At 41.8% G+C, this 26,431-nt stretch overlaps 1 protein-coding gene across 2 annotated transcripts in view; it reads left to right on the top strand.

Moving 5' to 3' along the window:
- LOC308089996 (relaxin receptor 2-like) overlaps positions 1–26,431 on the top strand; it is a 231,202-nt gene that overhangs the window by 150,602 nt on the left and 54,169 nt on the right. For both annotated transcript variants that reach the window (XM_080435012.1, XM_080435011.1), the window contains exons 9-11: positions 8,674–8,745; positions 11,723–11,797; positions 20,687–20,758. In XM_080435012.1, coding sequence (XP_080291138.1) covers positions 8,674–8,745; positions 11,723–11,797; positions 20,687–20,758 — 219 coding nt within the window. The remainder of the gene's footprint in view (positions 1–8,673; positions 8,746–11,722; positions 11,798–20,686; positions 20,759–26,431) is intronic.

Consider the following 26,431-nt stretch of genomic DNA (forward strand, 5'->3'; position numbering starts at 1 on the left):
GTAAAAGTTTGAAAACCACTGATATTACAGCAACATAGGTTTTTTCAAAAAACTTTTAGGATTTAGAAGACACAAAAACTAGGTAAAAAAAATAAAAAATAATAATATATATATATATATATATATATATATAACCACACACACACACACACGCACGCATGCACACACGCACACGTGTGCATGCGTGCGTGTGTGCTTTCAATTTGGTTTATTGAAAGCATGACTGTTAAGATAATTTTATTGTGTTCTGGCTTTTAACATTTGTTTTAGTTTATCCACGACACACATGCACACGTGGATAGTAACCCATGAAAAGATCTATTCTACCCCTATCGGTTTACAACTCTGACGGCGCTGATTCGACTAGCAGACCATCGGCCGGTCGGCGCGGGCACTCGCGCCCGTAGGCGCTTGGGCGCGCCTCCTCGGCCTCAAGCTCTGCTAAGTCTTCGCGCCTCCGTCATGGACAATAACTATTATCACGTGTGCGTGTGAACGCGTGTTCAGCGTTCCCCTAGCGTAGCTTCCTGGTTGCTATGTAGGGGGGAACAACAAAAGCCAGGTCCGCCTCGCATCAAAGCCCCGCCTCGCGCCTCCTCCTCCTCTCGCCGCCTCGCATCAAAGCCCCGCCTCGTGCCTCCTCCTCCTCCTCGCGAGGAGGAGCGCCTCGCGTAAAAAAGCCTTTCTCGAAAATCCCCGCCTCTCGGCGAAGCCCTCCGCCTAAAAACGAGTGCTCCTTTTTCAATTTCCCTGGAATGCCAATTTCCCTGTGACATATATATATATATGTATATGTATATATATATATATATATGTATATGTATATATATATATATGTATATGTATATGTATATCTCTGCTGTTCAGCCTGAACCTGCTAACTCCAAAACGCTCATTGTTCAGGAAACGAAAAAACAAAATATAAAATTTTCAGGAAATGAAGAAAACCTTATATTTTTTAAAACAAAGCAATACTGCCTCATCAAAGTTGGTATAGTGACTTTATATATTGTCAGACACTTGCATGTGTCATTATATTATCAACACTTTACCCAAATCGCGGGTAAATCAACACTTTACCCAGCGCAAGTGGAGTTAGTAGTTTCAGACGAGCAGAAATCAAGCTGAAATGGAGTTATTGTCCAAACAACAATAGCTCCACTCGCTGCTGAGGGAGAGGTTTCAAAAGGGTACAAATTCCCAAAAGCTAACAATGGATCTCCAAGCTCACAATGCATCACAACAACGTGTGAATTAATGCCTTGATGCTTCATGACACTTATTATATAGGCCTACAATAATAAACAGGACTTTAAATATTACAATAACTTCTGCAAAGAGCGAGTAGAACTAGCGCGGCAGAAGTAGTCCAATCAAAAGTTACCTTGTCCTGTCAAAGTCCTGGAATCACCCATAAACTAAATCAATCTGCTTCAGAGCCAATCATAGTACATTAACTGCTGTTACTCTTGTTACTAACAACATTATTACTGCTTTAGACAACAACAAATCATTTTGCCTCTCTCTCTTTGTGGACTTACCTATAAACCCATACGCTACTTTTACAGAAATTGCATAATACAGGATGTAAAGGTAGGCTAAGTGATAAGTGTTAAATAGATCTAGTACTCACTGATATAGAGTGTTCAGTAACAGGAGTCTCCTCATCTCTCCTGTGCTCTTAAGTAAACAGAACATGCATTTTCAGGTCGGCATACCTCTTTTATCCAATCAGGATTGGAGAGAGAACTTGCACAGAATATAGATTAAACACGTGGAATTGGAAGTGATGGCACTAAGAAATTAGCAATCAAAATTGGAACTGGAACACTAAGCTGATGAATGGGTACTCTTTCCTGATTGGCTGAACATTTTAAACCCATTTCTTTCTTGTTTATTAAAGCGCTGGAGTGATGGGGAGACCCTTGTTACTGAACAAACACTCTATTGCAATGATCACTATCCGAATATAGTGCTGTAGCCTTTTAACAAAAAAATAAATGTTTTAGCCAAAAGATATCACTTAACCTACCTTTAAAAATGTAGCTTTAGAATGGTGTTTATAACTATCTGTGTGATAGATTTCAGTCTGTGAAGTCCGGAAACACACCCTTCCTTAAGTGTCCCGCAGGGCTCAATTTTAGAGTCTGTCCTTTTTACTTGAACCAACAATGTTGTCTCCACTCTTAATGACCTCCAATTCCATCCGACACGACACGGTTTTATACCGTGTTGCCAACTCGGTTGAGCTCTTGCCATTGGGAATCTGCAGCTTGCCTTTAAAGGAATAGTTCATCCAAAAATGACTTATTTTCTATCAATTACACACCCCATGAAGCCTTGAATTCATGGAGATGTTTTGTTTTTTGTCGCATTCCTAAGCCAATAATTTGATGACCGTGTGTATATCCGGTAGGAGACACAAAGAGTCTCCTTTGTGTCTCCCCGCCTTATCAACACTTTACCCAAATCGCGGGTAAATCAACACTTTACCCAGCGCAAGTGGAGTTAGTAGTTTCAGACGAGCAGAAATCAAGCTGAAATGGAGTTATTGTCCAAACAACAATAGCTCCACTCGCTGCTGAGGGAGAGGTTTCAAAAGGGTACAAATTCCCAAAAGCTAACAATGGATCTCCAAGCTCACAATGCATCACAACAACGTGTGAATTAATGCCTTGATGCTTCATGACACTTATTATATAGGCCTACAATAATAAACAGGACTTTAAATATTACAATAACTTCTGCAAAGAGCGAGTAGAACTAGCGCGGCAGAAATGCTATGAACGCCTTTCTTCTTGTCACATTGCTCTCCTCATTAAACACTTCATAGATTTTAGAAATATAATTACTTGTTTTCATAACATTAGCGTCAGTGCTAAGTTTGATAAACAGGTACACTGCATCATATCCGCGTTCCTCCTCCTCGTTCACTGCGCAGCGAGTTCTACTCATGCTGTGAAAACGCAGCACTGGAGAGGAGAGGGGGGAGTTGTTTGTTTTTGACGGACAGTTTGAGGATCCAATGGAGTTGGGAGTTTTCGTCAGAGGCGCTTTTTAATACTTTACATTGGTTCAAATGTTTTGATTTTTTTACACAGACGTAAAGGGTGTTCAATAGCGTTGATTTATGGGAAAAAAAAAGAAGATGAGTTAGCTGGTTCGTCCCGGACACCGACGATATATATATATATATATATATATATATATATATATATATATATATTCATTCAAAGATTTGCACACATTTTCACAATAAAAAAACAAACAATAGAAGATCTACAAGCTCTGCCACGCTACGAGCAGTTTTTTGAATAGCCAAATAAATCTAAAATGACACAGATGCGTTCCCGGTCTTAACGGACTAAGAGCAAAAAGCCCAAGTAGTTCTGCTTGTGTAGTGATGGAGACCGTCCAAGGGAAGACGAAAACAACGAGCCTGTTGAAGTGACCCGAGAGTTGAAATGTTTTTGTTTTGCACTGGCAGATTGGTCTGGTTTCCAGGCTAGTACTTGACATCTATTAGGTGAGTTATTGGTCCCCTAGTGCTGCACAGTAGCTGTTCACTGATCCTTAGGGGCCGTTTCCAACAAGACGTTTTATTTTCATTTTCCTGAGCGCAACGTATTCAGTATGTTTTTAATTGTAGTGTTGATTTTGACAGCAAATTCTGATTAAGTTTTAGTCATAGTCTTTTGAATCAAATACCATTTAGTTTGAGTCATATTTTAGTCATCTGATACGTTTTACTTTTAGTCTAGTTTTAGTCGACTACATTTAATAAGATTATAGTCAACAAATTTACAGTTGATTTAGTCGACTAAAATGTGTGTTGGCGGGCCTTGATGGCGTCGTAAAAAATGGTAATTTTACACTTGGTTGCATGCTGAAAATAGCCGATCTACAACGCGTTGTGAGCTTGTCCATCTGCTAATTTCAGAGCGCAACACCTGAGCGCAACATAAAATGTCTTGTCTTTTACTGGATCTCTTCTCCACTAGTCCCTCTAACCCTTTAGTCTAGTTTTTATTTGTTGACGAAATTGTCAATATATTTAGTCTTATTTACAGTCATCATAGCTTAGTTTTCGTCAGTGAAAAAAGGTAGTCGACAAACATTTCTCGTCATAGTTTCAGTCGTCGAAATCAACACTATCTAATTGTTTGCAGCGGGAGCGCCACGTTCTTTTTTGTAAACACCAGCAGTGTGACGAGACACGGCGCTTCTATTCTGCACTCGCGCGTTCACGTGTGGCCTTTTTGTTCTGCTTGCTGAGAGCTGAATTATTTTCAATGCAGGCGTTTGGAAGCGTTTTTTTAGGCGAGCTGCGAGCGCCTGCCGTTTTCCAGCTGCAAAAAAAATAAATGCCTCGGTGGACACGACCCCTTAGCATGAGTCACATTCACAGGACACATTTCCCCAAGGGGATAATACAGTATATCAAATGTCAAATATCAATAGTCACGATGTGAATACACATAGGAGTCATGTGCTTTTTAACCACTTAAACCCTACCCAGCCGGCACGCCCACGTGTGGGCCTCATATGGGACTGACAGGAGTCCCCCAGGGGTCTATTATAGGCCTCCTGCTTTTTCCCCTATAAACTAACTAACTAAAATCACATCATCATGGTCACAATGAGAATACACAGAGTAGCCATGGGCATATTATGATGACGTGTTTTATTGATTTGTTGTGAAGGCAATGTCCTCTTTTTAGTGTGGCCAATATTCCTGGAGGATTCTCTTTCTGGAGCAAGAATGCCCAGACCCATGAAAACATATTTAAATATTTTCACACATCTCTTTCCAAATACACACCAAAAAAAATTATGTTCTCAAGCCTGACATATAAATAAAGAATGCTCTCTATCCTGCCAACTGCATAGTGCAATCTTTGTTGAAAAGTGTTTATTTTGTACTTCATCAAGTATCTTTTATTTTATTTAACAAGACATACAGAGGACCCCCACTTACTTGATAATGTTGATTGTGTTTGTACAAATAGATCAGCCCCTCTCTACTCCTGTTGTTCTGGAAGCACTGCTACAACATAAATCACAAGGGCTCGACTGGAGAAAATAAAATACACCCCTTTCCCCTAAAGATAGCGGCACCTCTTATTGTGTAGCAGATTACATATTATTTTCAATATTTCTATTTCCTCAAGCTGTTTCCCTCGTTATTGGACATATTGCTCATGCAATCCCACTACATAAGGGAGGTGACAGGCAAGATTTAGATAATTATAGTCCAATCTCAAAAGTTACCTTGTCCTGTCAAAGTCCTGGAATCACCCATAAACTAAATTAATCTGGCTTCAGAGTCAATCATAGTACATTAACTGCTGTTACTCTTGTTACTAACAACATTATTACTGCTTTAGACAACAACAAATCATTGTGCCTCTCTCTTTGTGGACTTACCTATAAACCCATACGCTACTTTTACAGAAATTGCATAATACAGGATGTAAAGGTAGGCTAAGTGATAAGTGTTGAATAGATCTAGTACTCATTGATATAGAGTGTTAAGTAACAGGAGTCTCCTCATCTCTCCTGTGCTCTTAAGTAAACAGAACATGCATTTTCAGGTCAGCATACCTCTTTTATCCAATCAGGATTGGAGAGAGAACTTGCACAGAATATAGATTAAACACGTGGAATTGGAAGTGATGGCACAAAGAAATTAGCAATCAAAATTGGAACTGGAACACTAAGCTGATGAATGGGTACTCTTTCCTGATTGGCTCATTTTAAACCCATTTCTTTCTTGTTTATTAAAGCGCTGGAGTGATGGGGAGACCCTTGTTACTGAACAAACACTCTATTGCAATGATCACTATCCGAATATAGTGCTGAAGCCTTTTAACAAAAAAAAAAATAATAATTGCCAAAAAATATCACTTACCCTACCTTTAAAAATTTAGCTTTAGAATGGTGTTTATAACTATCTGTGTGATAGATTTCAGTCTGTGAAGTCCGGAAACACACCCTTCCTTAACCCATTAACTGCCAGAGGTATTTTCATATTTTTTTAAGCCAGTGCCAGAGATTTTTCATTGAAAAAAAAAAGTACTCAGGAGCCGAGATACAGAATTTTTAAGTTTTACGTTAACAAGGAAGTGGATAGGACCGTGTTGCCAACTCGGTTGAGCTCTTGCCATTGGGAATCTGCAGCTTGCCTTTAATGCTCTCCAGGATGCCCTGATTGATCTCAGGCTTGTCTTAAACGCAAGCAAAACAGTCCCCCAGGGGTCTATTATAGGCCTCCTGCTTTTTCCCCTATAAACTAACTAACTAAAATCACATCATCATGGTCACAATGAGAATACACAGAGTAGCCATGGGCATATTATAATGACGTGTTTTATTGATTTGTTGTGAAGGCAATGTCCTCTTTTTAGTGTGGCCAATATTCCTGGAGGATTCTCTTTCTGGAGCAAGAATGCCCAGACCCATGAAAACATATTTAAATATTTTCACACATCTCTTTCCAAATACACACCAAAAAAAATTATGTTCTCAAGCCTGACATATAAATAAAGAATGCTCTCTATCCTGCCAACTGCATAGTGCAATCTTTGTTGAAAAGTGTTTATTTTGTACTTCATCAAGTATCTTTTATTTTATTTAACAAGACATACAGAGGACCCCCACTTACTTGATAATGTTGATTGTGTTTGTACAAATAGATCAGCCCCTCTCTACTCCTGTTGTTCTGGAAGCACTGCTACAACATAAATCACAAGGGCTCGACTGGAGAAAATAAAATACACCCCTTTCCCCTAAAGATAGCGGCACCTCTTATTGTGTAGCAGATTACATATTATTTTCAATATTTCTATTTCCTCAAGCTGTTTCCCTCGTTATTGGACATATTGCTCATGCAATCCCACTACATAAGGGAGGTGCCAGAGATTTTTCATTGAAAAAAAAAAAGTACTCAGGAGCCGAGATACAGAATTTTTAAGTTTTACGTTAACAAGGAAGTGGATAGGACCGTGTTGCCAACTCGGTTGAGCTCTTGCCATTGGGAATCTGCAGCTTGCCTTTAATGCTCTCCAGGATGCCCTGATTGATCTCAGGCTTGTCTTAAACGCAAGCAAAACAAAGTTCATGTTGTTTACCAAGGCTAGAAACACGGACGTTGACAGTGTATTTATAATATCTGCAACTGGTTCTACGATTTAGAGGGTCTCTGAATATAAATACCTCGGCATCTGGCTGGATGACAAACTCATTTAGATTTCATGTAGATGATTGTGTCTCCAAACAGAGACTAGTAAAAAAAAAAAGATTCAACTATTATTGAACCCACTTTCCTCTTAGTCTTGGATTGCGGTGACATTGTTCGTAGGATTGCTGCTCCATCAATCTCAAAGCGTCTGAGGACGCTGTTTATCATACTGCCTTAAGATGGATTACTGGTGACAATTATGGCACCCGCCATTGTGCACTTAAGAGAATTCAGGTTTATCCTCTCTGACAGAGAGAAGGGATAAACGCTGGTACTTGTTTTGATTTGAATCCCTGCTCATATTTGTTCTTTGCTGACATCCAGTGACTTGTTAATCCTCAAGGTTTTTCATGCCCTGACAGAGTTTGGCAAGAGTTTGTCAGTGGGCCCAACTTCATGGAATGAGCATCAAAGTCTTTAAAAATCACTTCCGTACCATCATTTGGCCATTTCAGGGGGGAATGGGGGGGTTGCGTGAGTCTGTGTTGCACAAAATCAATGCTTTCATCCACTCTCAACCTGCCATCCCAGCAGTGGTGTAAGTACATTTACTTAAGTACTGTACTTAAGTACAATTTTGAGGTATCACACTACAATTATTTGAAAACTTTAGTTACTAGTTACTTTTCAGGTATAAATTATTACATTATAAAACATACATTAACCACTTTAGCCCTATTTTATACATAGGCTATTTGAAAATAGCCGATCTACAAGCTCACAACGCGTCGCATCGCGACACGTTGTGAGCTTGTAGATCTGCTATTTTCAAACATTTTAGTACTTTTACTTTTTGTACTTTAAGTACATTTTGATGCCAATACTTTTGTACTTTAACTCAAGTAAATTTAGAATTCCGGACTTTTACTTGTAACAGAGTACTTCTACATTGCAGTAGGGCCAGCTTGAGATTTTTGAACAGACAGTTCCAAAATAATTCCAAAAATGCGACCTTAGCCCCGCCCCCCTATATTAACTCTCTCAGTGCCAATGAAATAAAAGAATATGTTCTCTAAACTGCCAGCAATTTTTTTTTTCAAAGTAAAAAAAAAGTGCTTAGGAAGCGAGATACAGCCTTTTTCAGTTATAAGTTAAACAAAGAGTGGATGGGGCTGCAAATCTTCAGATAATGATATCTTGGGTTCTGAACATTTCTTTTCCGGTCCTGCAGGTGTCAGAAAGTATTTATTTTAACGCAATCGGATGGGTTTTTGACAAACTTCAGACTAGATTTTCTTACCTTAATACGTATGCCAGTACTTAAAATCTTCAAAAGTAGCTTGCAACTAAAATAACTCAAAAGGTGTCGCGATACGACTCACTGTGAGCTTGTAATATGCATCTACGCTAGTAACATTGATGGGAAATGTTATGTTTGTAATGTGTTTTATGTTTGTTTGTTTGTTTGTTTGTTTGTTTGTTTGTTTTGTCAGGTTCTTGGATCATAACCCTCTAACAAGGCTGTCTCACGACACTTTCCGTGGACTCCAGTCTCTCCAGTACCTGTGAGTGTGTTGCCCTCTTTTGAAAAGTGTTAATATGCATCTGTGCTAATGAGTTTTGAACCCGATGGCTTGAATTCTGAGAGGATGTTTGTTCAGCAGGATCGCAAATAGAGGAGGAGCGCGCAGCCAAATGAACAGAGACACGGTGACTGAAAATCTGATATAGACCAATTATTTGTTTACTAACATTGAGACTGGACGCACAGGTGATTGTTTCACGCAATCACGCAATCAATTCCCAACCTGTTGTTTCGGGTGTTGGCTAGTGAGGCGCGTCCTAGCGAGACCTGATAGAATGGGTTTCATTGCACGCATACTGGTTGCACGCATGCTGGTTCTTATCAGTGTGACGTCGTCTGTTAAGGGGTCTATATATAAAATAGATGTTAATCTAGACCTATCAGAACCATTAGTCATGTTAACCACATACTGTAAACCATAGCGTCCCTATTGTGGTTATGTCATAGTATTAGAACATTCAGCGAAAATAGCCGATCTGCACGATCACAATGTATTGCGTTGAGTACAATCGTATGTACAATCGTTTTTTAATTGTGTGTTATGTGCCAATGCCTGTTGTGTTGTGTTGTTTTGAGTTGTAATGTTTTGTTTTGTTGTCTCCACCAGGCCGAAGGCGTGGGCCGGTGACTATGTTTTTGCCCCTGTCCATCCGTCTGTGTGTGTGTATGTGTGTGTGCGTGCGTGCGTGCGTGCGTGCGTGCGTGCGTGCGTGCGTGCGTGCGTGCGTGCGTGCGTGCGTGAGTGCGTGCGTGCGTGCGTGCGTGCGTGCGTGCGTGCGTGCGTGCGTGCGTGCGTGCGTGCGTGCGTGCGTGCGTCTGATCTCTTATAGTGCCACCAGGAGGCTGATTTCTGCAAAACACATTTTCTCAATATTACTCCTACAGATTTTGTCCAAACATCATGCAAATCGGTACACTTATCTCTGTAGTCATGTGATCAAGACGGATCTGTCTGTTTTTTTTTTCATATTCAATCCTGATTGGCTTTCAAAGTTTGCAGGAGTGGTCCGTTTTGAACAAAATTCCCGATTCCAAACTTTGCTGGCCCACAATAAGCTACCTGGCCTGGCGGAGACCTGTGCACATTCTTCTTGTTTTGTTTTGTTTAATTTAGTTCAGTTTTACTTTGTTTGTCGGAGATCAAGGAACACAATGGATATTAGTCTATGACTTGTGTTTTATCCTTGACGTTCCTATTTCTGAGACGGATATGTCTACGGTACATGTCATGTGTTTTCTTTTAACTAACATCATATAAATCCAATCAAATCAAACCACAGCAGTCGTGACGTTGCACCGCTGTGATCTTGGAAGCTTCGGGAGGAGCTGGAGCATTTCACTCCACTTCACAGAAACCATTTTGGCAGATGCTGTTCTCCAGAGCCTTATTAAAACATGACCTGCCTCCCTAAGTTAATGTGATGTCATCCTGTCCTGCTATGTCAGAATCAGAATCAGAATCAGTTTTATTGTCACATCACAGGTTTACAAGGTAAAGAAGTGGGTGAAATTCGTTTTTGTACATCGTTCCCATCGCAACGTTAATTTCCATAGAAAGAAGAGGGGGGGGGGGGAGAAGAAGAGGGGTGGGGGGCAAGTGTCAGATCATCTCAGTACGCACCTTTATTCACGTGCCTGTTTCAATCCGCCCGGTTCTCTTGTTTCCACTTCAAATGTGCTGCATCTCATGCTGGAGATGATGTCAATTTTTTCATAAACGGACCGGGCGGACATGCCCGCCCGGTCAAATGGGTGACGAGTCGGCACAGGATTTGACCACTCGGCACCCGTTGGACGTGACGGGACTCCACTGTGTCAGGCCTCGATGCGACGGGCCGGTCCTGTGGTGTCGCATGTTTGACGATGACGAGGATGGATGATTTACGATTCCAAGCCTGTCGGTATGCCAGGGGGGGGGGGGGGGTCTCACGGGCCAGGACTGCCCGTGGCCAGGCGTAAACGAGCCTCGCTTCACAAGAGAGGCACACTTCTCATTCTGTTTGCCTTCTTGTCTCTGCCTTCCTCATCCTTCTGTGTGTGTGTGTGCGTGTGCGCGTGCGTGCGTGCGTGCGTGCGTGCGTGCGTGCGTGCGTGCGTGCGTGCGTGCGTGCGTGCGTGCGTGCGTGCGTGCGTGCGTGCGTGCGTGCGTGCGTGCGTGCGTGCGTGCGTGTGTGTGTGTGTGTGTGTGTGTGTGTGTGTGTGTGTGTGTGTGTGTACATGCGTGCGTACTATGCATGTGAGGCCCAAATGTCCCCACAAGTATAGTAGAAGGTGGAAACAGGATCTGAATGGGGACTCAGTCAAATAAGATAGACAAAATAAGGCAGAGACAAGTTCACAGTTTAAGAAGAATGAGTGATATATTTTGATATCAAAAGGAGTTCAGAACTTACAATTCAGCACATAATCGCATTGGAAAACAGACCTAGTTGAACTCAGTTACACTCTGAATGGTTACAGGTTTATACAACCGACTTCAAACAATTCTCACAGCATCAAAATACCTTCTGTCCCACATGGAGAAGAAACACTTGGCTCATCTCCTTTTTGCCACCCCCAACCACAGACAAGCGATTTGCTTATCACCTTAGCATGTGAAGTGAAACAAAAGGATGCAAATTTGTGTCTAGGAGTCAGGATGTCTACAGCAGGTAAGCCAAATGAATCTGTGGGAGGAGGCAAATGCAACTACACTCTGACATTAGTTCATCTAAACACTAATTCATTTACAATGTTCACTTGACTATATAAAATATCCGTGTGTGTGTGTGTGTGTGTGTACGTGTGCGTGTGCGTGTGCGTGTGTGTGTGCGCGCGTTACTATGAATGTGAGGCCCAAATGTCCCCACAGTAGAATTTGAGAAATGGCTATTGTGATGGAAATGGTCTTAAATGGTCCTAAAATGCTGATGTCCTCACATGTCTAGTAATACAAACGTGTGTGTGTTTCTCTGCAGGTCCATGGTGAACGCCTCTCTAGAGCAGCTGTCCCATATCAGCTTCTGTCATCACATGCCCGCTCTGGGCTGGCTGTGAGTCAAGTGTGTGTGTGTGTGTGTGTGTGTGTGTGTGTGTGTGTGTGTTAGGGCATTCACAGAATAGTCGAATATTTGAATATTCGAATATCAAACCGACTATTCGACTATCAAACCACTATTCGACTATTCGAAAAAAAAAAGAAAAAAAAGCTTTTTTTTTTATTTATTTTTTAGATTTTCTTTTTTTTAGTGGCTTTTCTAGCGCAGACACGCAGCTGTGAGCTCTGGTGTGACGTCAACTCGCATTCCTTGAGTCGAGTCAGCAATGTAATTGAAAAAAAAAAAAAAATTTAATCAAACCGAATAATCGACTATTCGAATACTTTTGGGTCGAATAATTCGAATACCATAAATCACTATTCGTTAATGCCCTAGTGTGTGTGTGTGTGTGTGTGTGTGTGTGTGTGTGTGTGTGTGTGTGTGTGTGTGTGTGTGTGTGTGTGTGTGTGTGTGTGTGTGTGTGTGTGTGTGTGTGTGTGTGTGTGTGTGTGTGTGTGTGTGTGTGTGTGTGTGTGTGTTACATTTACATGATGTCTAGATGCTATGTATGTTCCAGTGTATTTCAAAGGATCTCTGTGATAGGTGGACATTTTGTGTGCATGCATTTATCGTGTGTGTGTTGTGTACATGCACTTCTTAACAAAAAGAGAGAGCATGACGGAGCTAGGAGAGTGGAAATAGTGGAAGAGCGAGGACAGAGCGACATGGTGGGGGGGAGAGATAAATGCATTGTTCTTCCAATTTTTGCTGATGGATATGAATTGCTCGACCTAGTTCTCTGTCAGTCTGTGGTTGGATTGTTTCTCCACAGTGCCTCCAGCTTGGTCTTGGTCTCGCTTTGGCCATGCAGCCCTCGATCCATGCTCGCTTGAAAGAGTGGAGCAGCTCACTCGCTGGGGGCACGGCTTAACTGTGATTGAGTGGTGACAGGACCACAGTACATCTGTGTTATTCCAACCGGCAGTGGTGGAAAAAGTATACTCAAATGTTTTACTTAAGTAAAAGTATCAATACTGCAATGTAGAAGTACGCTGTTACAAGTAAAAGTCCGGAATTCAAAATTTACTTGAGTAAAAGTACAAAAGTATTGGTATCCAAATGTACTCAAAGTACCAGTAAAAGTACTAAAAGTTTGAAAATAGCCGATCTACAAGCTCACAACGCGTCACGATGCGACGCTGTTGCGACCCCCTAAGGACCCCCCTAAGGAAGGTAACATAATAATGGAGGACAACAGCTCTTTAAAAAGTGAATTGCTTTTATTTTCATTTAGCAGAGACTTCAAGTCTTTTTCCATAAGTGCTAAATGACTTCAGGGTGCCGGTTTACAATTTAGTAAAAAGGACTAACTACTAAAGAAATATTACCCCTAACCTAAATCCTAACCAAAAGAAAATACACAATTTGTAAACTTACTTACCTAACTAAATAAAAACAGGAACAAACAAAGAACTGGATGAACCAAACAAAAGTACCAAACACCCCTAGTGATTAATCAAGTATTAACAAAGAATGAATTAAAAATATACACATAACTGAATGACTCAAAGTTAACGAGTGGCAAAACTAACAAACTAAACAAAAGGGTTACAAAAGGCTGGAAGACAAGAGGGTTTGAGTCTCTGCTGCTGTATAAGCTGCCAGTCCCCACTGCTGCTTGGGCAGAGTGAGGCTGTATAGGTGAGCACTCCAGATCACAGCCAACCATGGCTAGGGCATGGACTAACCTCGCGTCACCAGGAAAAGCCTGGTCTGCGTTACTAAAGACCCATATGATCCGGTCTAGGCCACGCCTACTGAGAAAAAAAGAAAGAAAAAAGAATCCTCTTTCCGGATTGTCGCGATCCGGTTTTGCGGTGCCGCTTTGTTTTGGTTCCCCAATCCCCATTTAACACATTGAATGCCAAAAACGGTCCGGACCGTTTTTGAGGGTCCAAACGAGAAGTGCCGAAAACGGTCCGGACCGTTTTTGACCCAATTCTATTTTTATACGAGTGGCCCACGTGGGGCGCTAAAACGAAACTTTGACATCACCCAAGGAGTTTCTGAGAAGAAGAGGCTGGATGTGGCTCCATGTCAAAAATCCTTCCGGTCGGCGTTTTCAATGTTATCTCCTTGACTAAAAGCTTAATATCTCCATTTCTTTTTAATGTGGTGGAAACGAGCCGTTTCCGATCGGCGATCACGCTGCAATGGAGGATCGCGTTGGAAATATTATTGTTCCAGGCGTTAGTCGGGACCCTCCGCCGTCTCGCACGCACGCTTTGTTTACATGCACTTCCGCGTCGGGGCTTCTGCAGCACGAAACGTATAACGCAAGTGGATGGAAGAAATGCAGGCACTCCACGTATAATATTTTAATAAACCTCTGGCACCCAATGTGTTAAATGGAATAGAATTTCCCCGTGGGATAATACGGATAATACAGACGCTAAATAGTCTCCGGAAAGTACATTCACATTTATATTTAAAAAATAAGCTAAACTACGCCGCATCAAGGATTTTATAGGACAGACCTATTTTGGGATGAGACGTCTTTCCGGTTTGTCGCGATCCGGTCGCTGATGACGCGGATGACGCGCTTGGTGACGTAGGGCAACTTCCGCTCCCAACCGGATCATATACCCGAAAAGGAATGCTGCCCAGGCTAGGCATGGACAGGGGTGACGAATGAGAGCAGGGGACAGGGCCAGAGGCTGGACCTGTCAATCTGTTGCACAGCCTGTGAACAATCAGCCACTTCACACTCACACCAGCAAACAGCACCACACCCAGTCTCACAGCATTCACACCAGTCTCCATCTTATAAGGAATACAGAAAAGCAACAATAAAACACAAGCCACAAATAATACAATACTCCAAACTTAAAGCATCACAATTATACTAAAATAACCCAAATGCAAATATATAATAATAAATACAAATACGGTTGGCCGTTAACAGACACGCTGTGAGCTTGTAGATCGGCTATTTTCAAATAGCCTATGTATAAAATAGGGCTAAAGTGGTGGTTAATGTTTTATAATGTAATAATTTATATCGGCAAAGTAACTAGTAACTAAAGTTGTCAAATAATTGTAGTGGAGTAAAAGTACAATATTTGCCTCTGAGATGTAGTTGAGTAGAAGTAAAAGTATTGGAAATTGGAAATACTCAAGTAAAGTACAAATACCTCAAAATTTTACTTAACACATTGAGTGCCAAAACCGGAGATTTACGGTTTTGCAAATACATCCGTCGAGTGCCATAACAGTAGATCTACGTGTTCAGTTTTATTTGAACACGTAGGGTCGCTCTAACACAACTTAGGAATGATCCGCGGATCCTGTAAATTGCAATGGACGGATGTGAATCCAGTCCAAAACCTACCTTCCGTCCACTCCAATGATAGGATCTTGAGAAAAAGGTCCTGTTCTCCATATCTTTTTACCGTGGTGAAAACGAGCCATTTTCAACGCACAATCACTCTGCAATGGCGGATCGCGTTAGAAATGTCTAATCTGAGCGCTGTCGCCTCACAGCTAGAAGGTCCTGGGTTCGATTCCCGCCGGGGACGCTGTGGGCGCTGGGGGCGTGTCTTCTCCTCCGCGTCATCAGCGCCCATACCCTAGGTGGGGTTGGCGAAAGGGCCTACTCTGTGTGGAGTTTGCATGTTCTCCCCGTGTCTCCTAGGGTAGTTAATACCCTCACAAAAACATGTAGTAATCCTGGTCACTATACCGCCTCCCCCATGACAGCCGGGGCGCCTGATGGAGGGGAAGGGAACTGGTTGGAATAACGTGTTCCTTCCACGCGCTACGTCCAACCAGGGAAACTCCCCCCTGTCAGGTGACAAGAAGGTCAGTTGGCTCTCATGCCTGAAGGAAGCATGAGCTCGGCCCTGGCCTCCCTACTGTGGGGTGACTGGTGTAATACTGGTGTAGGGCTGGTGTAGCGCCCAGGATCACTTAGGAAATTGGCACCGGGTGAAAAAAATGGGTTACAAAAATCGTGGGATAAAAAATGTAATTAAAAAAAAAAGAAGAAATATCTAATCTGCGTCCTCGTGGAGGCTTCTAACGTTCTAAACAGATCAGCGTAAACGGTAAGAAGCGCTGGCACTGGATGTACCCTGTTTTAAAAAACCTCTGCCACTAAATGTGTTAAGTACAGTACTTAAGTAAATGTACTTAAGTTACTTTCCACCACTGCCAACCGGTTGTGGCCTAAAACTAGATCGGGCAATTTATATCCATCAGCAAAATTGGAAGAGAAACGTTTTTTAAACATTGCCTTAGGTTTTGTGCACCGCACAATATAAACATGACTCATACTGTATCACTTTTCACTTAAACATATTCCCCAGGCTTGCTTTCTGAGAAAAGCCTGCCATCCGAGGTTAAGCTTGGCCAGACATGCACGACAGACATCTTTGAGACTGTCATGCCTTAATGTCGCTGGAGCCACAGACACGCCTCCAGTGTTTCATTTATAATACTTTAGGCTACTGTACTGTATATCACATGAACGCCACACACAATAGCCTAATACATCTTACCATCTGATGAGGAAACCAGTGGATGAAACCCTGTGTCCAGAATAGAGCCATTCCCCATTCCGACGTAGGACAGTGAGTGATGTATTAATCCAAAAGACGAATTTCCCCCCAGTAATCAATAAGCTCTTTCTTAACATTGTCGCATAAAACTGATTTTGATTCTGATTCTGATTCTGTTCTGACCCCACCCCCCCCCCCTCTGACCTGAGCTGTTGGAGGCAGCAGACACTTTTTTCCTGCTTCCCCCTCCTCACTGTCGCTGGATATCAAAGTTGGCTCACTGATTTCCCATCTAACTTGCTGCTCTTCTGCATTATGCAGTACTGCTCCTATCTCTGATGTGACACAGGGAGCCTGTATATAGTGCAGTGATAGGTGTTTCTAGTGGCCTAGGTGCAATAGTGATATGTTGCATAGCAGCTAGTCTCGCGTAGCCAGACAACTATTCCACAATCTCTGAATGCTATAGAGTCTGGAACTACACCTCCCGAAATCCGAGAGAGGAAGCTGGCACTTCAACCTATTTTTATATTACAGAAGAGAGCCATACGAATAATAAATAGATCAGAATATTATAAACCGACTAATAAACTCATTATTAAATATCGTTGTTGTTGGTCAGAAACCAACTCCATTTTTTTAAATTATTTTTTTCTTCATAAATCAGTGCTATTGAACACCCTTTACGTCTGTGTGTTGGTAAAACAAATATTGAACCAATGAAAAGAGGTCCATTCAGCTGTTCTTATCAATGATGAACAAAACCTCTGAACCCCATTTGTTTTTCTCTCTCTCTCATTTCCTGAAAAATCTACATTTTGGAGTTAGCTGGTTTCTGCTCGACAGCAGAGATATAATACTTAAACACACAACATATGATATAGTAGCTCAGAAAACAGTTTTATTAGCCCTCAAAGCACAACAGAAATTGCTTCCATGCTGCATTCAGCAATTGTTCCATATGAAAGAAAACCGGTATGAGCTGAGGGTTGTACTTATGTACGAAATGCCTAAAGCTAGAACAATCATTAAAAGGAGATGTACATCGGTTATGGCAAGAGAAATATGGAATAGTTGTGATAACGACCTAAAAATGTGCAGTTCAATCTATACATTCAAGAAAATGTTTATAGTAGATAAATATAAAACTTAATTATAAACCATAAAATATTATGTCTAGTATATGTGAAACGACCACATTTTGTCTTTGTTTTTGTCTTTTGTATCGATGTTTTATTGTTTCTGTTTTAAGTATATTATAAGACAAAACGGGTAGGCATCATAAGCTACGGCTTCAGCCTACAGCTTTTCAGTCGATTTGTTGGGACTAACTCTGTACATGGCTTAAAATCGAAATAAACGATTCATTCATTCATTCATACTAAGGACGGCCCTGGTTACTCAGTAGAAAAGGACGGGGGGTTAGAGCCAAAGGGAACCAGGTTATAACCTGAACTCACGGCTCCACAAGAAAACTGCCAGCTCATGCTGTGTATGTGCATGTGCTGGCTGTTTTCTTGTTCTCGTTATTCTGTTAGGCCGTGCACCTTGAGAATTGTGTTGACACGCCAAATTAACAAAATTCTCAAGGTGCATGGCCTCACAGAATTCTCTTAAACACCAATGATGCTAATAAGTTCTGTTCTATTCAGGTCATACGTAGTCAGGGTGCTGCTATTGTGCATGATGGAAAACATCTGCTATGGAAGGGAGCTTCAGTTAGTATCATTGTTAACACCTGTTAATATCAATAAGGCTGCCATGAAAAAATTGTTAATTTTCCCCAGTGGTGGAAAGTACTGTAAACAGTGTGAGCTAGGGTTGCCACCTTTCAGCAATTGAAATAAGGGACACCTCTTACGGCCGCACGGGGATGGAGGGGATGGAGCCAGCCCCCCAAACCTCTGAAATGCATAGCAATCTTTATATAACTATAACTATAACACACAATAATACAAACACAAAAGGTCTTACACCTGCATTACTGCATTACACTTACTGTAACATACAAGACCCCATTCATACAATAATCACAACGAAATGCAATAATTCAGCCATACACACGTATTGTGTAGCCTATGTATGTTTTGCAGTTTGAAATTGGCAATTCTTTCCAAAATATGAAAAAGCAAATAAAATAATGCTTTGGAAAATGGTATGACATAATGTAAAGTATGCATGATTTGAACTTGCTAAATGTAGCCTTCAACTTATTGTTTATGCCATTATGACATCTTCAAGTTGTATAGTAATAGTTGAAATTAGGCCTTAAACCAAATGTTCAAGCATGTTGAAATCATGTATACTTGACCTTATTTCAGACAATTTTTCAGCAAGAAAAACCTTATCACTGAGTTAAAGCCAGTTAAGTTAAGTGGTTATGTACTCAAGTATTGTACTTAACTGCATTTTTTACTTTACTTAAGTATTTCCAATTGATTTGATCTACTCCTACATCTCAAATATTGTACTGCTGAAATATGAAATAACGTGGTGTGAGCTTGTAGATCAGCTATTTTCTGAAAAAAAGATAATTGTACATTTGCTGCTGGTACTTCAAGTATATTTTGATGCCAATACTTTTCTACTTTTACTGACGTAAAATGTTGAACGTACAGGACTTTTACTTGTAACAGAGTATTTTTATATGGTGGTATTGCTACTTTTACTTTGTAAAGAAAAAGAGTACTTTTAGCGTGTTTAGCAGATGGGAGCCCAGCAGGCGTTTTGTGCTGGTTGGTTAGAGCCGGTGCCACGGACATGCCGGGAGGTTTTAACGGTCTGGTGCCCCCAGACCAACAATGTCAGTCGACAGAGAACAGGGTTCATGAGGTGCACAAGGAAAAACTGTAGAAGACTAAGATTAATCAGAGTGAATCTCTAGATAATGAAGTAGTTATTTTTCTTCTTTTTTGATTTGATTTGATTTGATTTGATTTGAAAAGCCGAAACCACGTGGTCACCGCAGTTCGAGGATTACACAAGAAAGTCCTGAGACTTATTTCCGTTGAGGTCCTCTTACAATTAACAGTCAATACGTTAAAATACATTACAGTACAAAACATGTAACTAACGTCACACTACAAAGACACAAGTAACATACACAGTACAGCCACAGTACACATTACATGTTACGCAACAATACAAAAACATTAGACATACACAGTACATGCATACAAACAATACAAGAACACAAGTAACATACACAGTACCAGTGGTGGAAAGTAACTAAGTACATTTACTTAAGTACTGTACTTAAGTACAATGTTGAGGTATTTGTACTTTACTTGAGTATTTCCAATTTCCAATACTTTTACTTCTACTCCACTACATCTCAGAGGCAAATATTGTACTTTTACTCCACTACAATTATTTGACAACTTTAGTTACTAGTTACTTTTCAGATTTAAATTATGATATTATAAAACATTAACCACTTTAACCCTATTTTATACATAGGCTGTTTGAAAATAGCCGATCTACAAGCTCACAACGCGTCGCGAAGCGACGCGTTGTGAGCTTGTAGATCTGCTATTTTCAAATATTTTGTACTTTTACTTTTGATACTTTAAGTATATTTTGATGCCAATACTTTTGTACTTTTACTCAAGTAAATTTTGAATTCCGGACTTTTACTTGTAACAGAGTACTTCTATATTGCAGTATTGGTACTTTTACTTAAGTAAAGAATTCAAGTACTTTTTCCACCACTGCAGTACATGCATACAAACAAGTGCTACCTTATCTTTCCTAGTCTAAAGACCCTCTATAGGGGAACCTTTTCTAATAGACATGATTTAGTTTTCTGCTTAAAAGTCCTCAGATTGGTTGTCAGTTTGACACTGTTTTCGAGGTCATTCCACTGTGTGGCTCCTATGTAAGTAAATGATTCTCTGCCAACTTTACCTTTAAAAGCCGGATGGCTCACATCTGCTACACTGGCTCTGGTGAAAAAATGGTGTACTTCGCTTCTCTGAGTAAAACATGTCTTTAAAAATATGGGGACCTTTCTCTCGCTGTCTCTCTCGCACGCACGCACGCACGCACGCACGCACGCACGCACGCACGCACGCACGCACGCACGCACGCACACACATTCTCACTTATTTCACTATAGTCACTTATTTCACTATAGTCACTAACTGCCCTATAGTCACTAACTGCCCCATTCTCTCTCTCTCTCTGCCTCTGTCTCTACCTCTACCTCTGCCTATGTCTCTGCCTCTGACTATGCCTCTGCCTCTGTCTCTGTCTCTGTCTCTGTCTCTGCCTCTGCCTCTGACTATGCCTCTGTCTCTGACTATGCCTCTGTCTCTGTCTCTGTCTCTGTCTCTATCTCTGTCAGTGATCTCGTTGGGAACCAGATTCAGATGGTCAACTATTCCTTGTTGAAGAACTGCAGTAAACTTGAATATCTGTAAGTATTACCTTATGCACAAATATCATTGGCATTACGTTTCAACACGCACGCACACTCGCACGCACTCACTCAGAGACACTCCCGCGTTTAGCTGATCCAGATTTCCCCGTGCAGGAATCTAACCCCACTTTGTCGCGGATCAGGGCAGAACCCAAATACAAGCTTGCTTCTGTTAACGCCGCACTCTGACCACTCTGGTGCGTTGTCCTAATAAACTGTTCAACAAATCAAAAAGCAGAGAACTTGCTCAGAAAAATAAGTCAATATTTTTTTGCATGAATTGATGAAACATTCAAGCATATGCAGCAATAAAAGGAAAAACTTTTATTTCTGAGTACGACACAGTTTTTTATTTATTTGTAGAACTCAAATGCAGACACAGACAAGCAAGGGAGGTGAAAACAACAAGCTTGTCAATTTTCACTGAATGTTTGCCAAATATGACATGCCCAGAATAGGGTCTCTGGGATTCATCTAGATATACAGACAGCTGCAGGCTGGTGTTTGGGTTCACATAGTTGGATATTGTCACTGTTGGACACAAACCTTGTATCTCCCGAGGAAGAAATTGTATGGCTGCTTATGTCTAACCTTTATATTTTACCATCACTTATAATACTTCTACAATACATTATGATATTTGACAGCTTGTAAGAGCCTAGTCTGGGAGGCATTGCGTCGGAGCTTGGACAGCAGGGGCGCGGCCACTGCGTTGTGATTCAAATCAACAGCCAATGAAGAAAAGGGGGCGGGATCCACATGCACTGGGTGTTGCATCTAAATAGGATCGACGGGAAGCAATTTCCCCTTGAGAAATTGCGGCCGCCATTGTTGTGTACTGCTGTTTGCCTCTCGTCTGACTTTTTAGACGAGTTGCACAGCTCTCAGACCGGTAAGAGGCGTGTCCGCTCAGATTCTGAGCGTAAGTTACATCCCGCCCACAAATACCAGGGCTCTGGCCCAGAAGTTCCTCGCCGAGCTGGCGAAAACTTCTGGGAACTCAGATTAGTAAGAGCCTAAATGTCTCCACTAGGCCTAATAGCTATTGTTTTGGTACAGCCTATCTTGTTATGGTTCAGTTTGTCCTTCAAGCAGCTACAGCAGGGCTATTCAATTAAATTGTTCAGGGGACCACATTGTCAGAAAACCAGGGGGCCGGGGGCCGGAACCCCCCCCCCAAGCTTTAATCCAAGTGGATTGGATTAATCTCATATGTACACTTGACACAAAATTGTTATGCTGTGATGTAGCTAAACTAGACTGCTTCCTTCTTGTTCTTCTTCTTCTTTTTATTGCGTCTTTTGAGTGCATACCACCACCTACCTTCCCGGAGGATGTATAACATGCTATTTTACCAGTAATAAGTACAATAAGTTTGATAAGTTTAGAATTCTTCCGCAGGCCAGTCCAACTCGTTAGGCGGCCGGATTTGGCCCCCGGGCCGCCAATTGAATAGCCCTGAGCTACAGTATATTACTATGATCTCTACCCTGTGCTTGAGGCAGAACTACCGTACCACTGACAATGTACTTCTGACCATGATATCATAAAGCGTAAACTATCACCACCTAGAATATTGTCTCGACTCATATGTGCCTTATCGATTGCTGATTGATCCAGAATTCCTAGCTATTTTGTCGTGTACAACAGTGTCAGGCCAAAGTAGCGGAAACAGTCCAATCTACAAGCGAGGCAAGCAGACTAGCGATTACGTCCAGAGCCACGTGAGAGCAGAGATGAGGAGGAACACACAGCATCACCACTGGACTGAGTGGACGACTTTATTTTGAGCGCAGACGGGACAGGCAGTGACAAAAGATTGTCCTCCTCCAAGGATAGCCAACAAAACTGTCTATGGAGGAAGGCCAGAGTAAGCCCATTGAAGCACACGTGGCCTGACAATATCTGGGACAAACAAGACAACCCGGGGGGGTGGGGGGGGGGTATTTTTGCTGTAGACAGCTCCAGGCGCTCCAAGTATAGAACCAGCTCAGGTCCAGTTTAGAGGGTTTAAGTGCTTAAATGTCCAAAGTGTCCAACATCTCTGGTGTATCTAATATTGTCCGCTTTAGTTTAACTGAAACACAGTTCATCATATGTTTTAACATCTTTCAATAAAGCCAGGGATCTCTAGCTTTACTTCTTATTCCACAGTCGTTCAGAGGAAAAAATCTCTCAATTGGTAGTTGCGGGTTGCTTTTTTTTGGGCTTGTTTCTAAAGTGTAGTTGCTTATTTGGGCTTGCTTCCTGATGCTGTTTAAACCAGTGGTTCTTCAACATTTTCATGTCAAGAACCCCCCCCCACCCCAAATTAATGTGTTATTGTCTGTGTATCCCCATCTAAAAATATTTTGTGCCAGAGACCCCGATACCAGATAGTGTTGTTAAAATCATTTTTTTTTTTCAATATTTGTTTTGAAAATATCAGACAAGCTCACATCGCAACGCGTTGTGGCCCTGAAATACAATTAGGCAATACATATGGGGCGTACAATATGTAATCATTCTGCTACCCTCTCAAGTAGCCAGGATTTAGTTCTGCCTTTAAAATTTCTCAGGGCAAGGACTCAATTTAATCTCTGCATCCAGGTTATTACATTGGAATGCACTTAAATGTGCCTTTGTGGAGCCAGACCTGTAGGTAACTTAAGATGAAAGAGAAAAAAAAACTAGAAAGAGAGCCTGCCTAGATGCATGCAAAGTCATTTGGCTGACTGGATGTAGGCCAGGTTTTTATGGTCAGTCCGGGTCAGGAAGGGGCTGCTCAGGTCTTTTTCAGCCAACTCCAGATGTTCGAGGCATCCACTTCAACTGCAAACTGCTTTGTTGGGCCCTACTGAATAGGGATCGATGCATGCAGTGGTGAACCGGTCCTTGAGGTCTAGGAAAGATACTCACCTTGAGGGCACGGTGGGTCCTGGGTCCTGGGTTCGATTCCCGCCGGGGACGCTGGGGGCGTGTCTTCTCCTCCGCGTCATCAGCGCCCATACCCTAGGTGGGGTTGACGAAAGGGCCTACTCTGTGTGGAGTTTGCATGTTCTCCCTGTGTCGCTCAGGGTAGTTAATACCCTCACAAAAACATGTAGTAATCCTAAACCGCCTCCCCCATGACAGCCGGGGCACCTGATGGAGGGGAAAGGAACTGGTTGGAATAACGTGTTCCTTCCACGCGCTACGTCCAACCAGAGAAACTCCCCCCTGTCAGGTGACAAGAAGGTCAGTTGGCTCTCATGCATTGAAGGAGGCATGAGCTCGGCCCTGGCCTCCATAGGCTAATGAGGGGAGTGTAGCGCCCAGGATCACTTAGAAAATTGGCACCGGGTGAAAAATAAGGGTTACATAATCGCGGGATTAAAAAAAAAGAATAATCCAAAAATGAAAAAAGACACTCACCTTGGCTGTAGGTCTATATTTATCTGACCCCTAACAATGAGGTAGCCAAGGAAGGAGACAGTCAGGCGGTTCTCCGGGAGCCATTGGAGGACTTGTTGGACAAGTTTGGAGACGGTTATGGAAAAGATCGAACTATCATCTAAACAAACACAAAGTGATCCAACATGTCCAGAAGGACGTCATGTACTTCTGGACGTTGGGGCGCCGGTGAGCCTGGATGGCATCCCGAGATATTCAGTTGATCTCTTTCGCAGAACCAGGGCATATTATGCTCTGCTTCTACTTCCAGAACTAAGTGAATTACGACAATTTACAATTTAGGCGTTCAGGCAATTATCTTATCCAGAGTGGCTTACGTGTGAGATTAAAGTGAGCTGAGTAAGCATGAACCACAGGGTAAATAGTCACACAAGCAGAGGGCAAAGAGAACCATGTAATGCCTCAAAGAAACTAGGATAGCGGGTAAACATCAAACTCTGGCTCCCTGGCAGTGGTGTAAAGTAACTAAGTACATTTACTCAAGTGCTGTACTTAAGTACAATTGTGAGGTACTTTTACTTTACTGGAGCATTCCCAATTGTCTATACTTTTACTTCTACTCCATTACATGGAGTAGAAGTACATTTTAGAAGTACAGTAGAAGTACATTTTACTCCACTACAATTATTTAAAAACTTTAGTTACTTTGCAGGTATAAATTATTACATTGTAAAACATACATTAACCACTTTAGCCTTATTCTATACCTTTGCTATTTGAAAATAGACAATCTACAAGCTCCGATGCGACACGTTGTGAGCTTGTAGATCTGCTATTTTCAAACATTTTAGTACTTACTGTTGTACTTTTACTCAAGTACATTTTTTATTCCGGACTTTTACTTGTAACAGAGTACTTCTATATTGCAGTATTGATACTTTTACTTAAGTAAAAAATGCAAGTACTTTTTCCACCACTGATGGTCACACGCAAAGAGAACGATGTAATGCCTCAAAGAAACTAGGATATCAGGTAAACATCAAACCGTGGCTCCCTGGAGTGAATCAAAGGTAGAGTTCATGAGAGGCAACATGGTATTTGTTCTTCACCATTTTTGCTATTGACTTATCGCCCGAAGTCTAAGCACATGCAAATGTTTTTTGTCCTTCCCACAAAGAAGTAACTGGCATCAAGGGCCTATAAGTAGATGGACAGATTATCCCTGCCGCCAGGAGATTTTTTATCTCTGCATTGCATCCCCGCTCAGGCTTTGAGCGAATTGAGCCAGCAGGCTTATCTGTGTTGTTTTTTTGGAAAAGGAACCTCTGTCTGAGGTCTTAAGTTAAGTCTGGATTTAACAGAATGAAAGCACTCCAGGCAATTCATTCTTTAACCTTTTTCTTACATTTTTCTTTTATCGTTATCTCCTTTCCTGTCTGTTTGTCTGTCTGTCTGTCTGTCTGTCTGTCTGTCTGTCTGTCTGTCTGTCTGTCTGTCTGTCTGTCTGTCTGTCTGTCTGTCAGTCAGTCAGTGAGTGGCGCCGGAATGGAATATGACCTGGGGGGACACATCAGGGACACGCGCGTGCATGTGGACCGTGCAAACATTTTCGGGTTATTTCGGGTGGGTTTGTTGATTTTTGGGGGGGATAATTCGGTTCGCCTCGCGCTCGCGGTGGTCGCGAGGTGCGGGGGACTGGACTGATTTTATTATTTATTTAAAAAAATGTGGCTGCACTGAATAGCGGTGGTGGTTTAACCTTTGCTCACATGTATCGGATTGGTCAATATTATCGTGGTGTCGCAGCCTGTTATTTTTGGTGAAGAGAGTTGCTGTAGAGACAGCTCCGGGCGCTCCAAGTATAGAGCCAGCTCAGGTCCAGTTTACTAAGTCTAGAGGGTTTAAGTGCTTAAATGTGTCCAACATCTCTGGTGTATCTAATATCGTCCGTTTTAGTTTAACTGAAACACTGTTCATCATATGTTTTAACATCTATCAATAAAGCCAGGGATCTCTGTTACTTCTTATTCCACAGTCGTTCAGAAGAAAAAGTCTCTCTCTCTCTCTCTCTCTCTCTCTCTCTCTCTCTGGTTGCCTGTTTCTCTCACATAATCTGGCAACACTGCTTGAGACATCCATTCCACCCACGGACTGTGTGAACAATCGATTACCATCCAGGCAGATTGGTCGGGGCCTGTTGAGCTTTCAAGCTATTGTTACTTCACAATGGCTCTTGGATGGTTCAGCGCCCCGAGGCAATGATTTGTGATTCGTATCATTCAAAGCAACGTTTTTCCA

The sequence above is a fragment of the Gymnoscopelus braueri genome, assembly GCF_963280865.1.
Source record: "Gymnoscopelus braueri genome assembly, chromosome: 8".
Lineage (NCBI taxonomy): Eukaryota > Metazoa > Chordata > Actinopteri > Myctophiformes > Myctophidae > Gymnoscopelus > Gymnoscopelus braueri.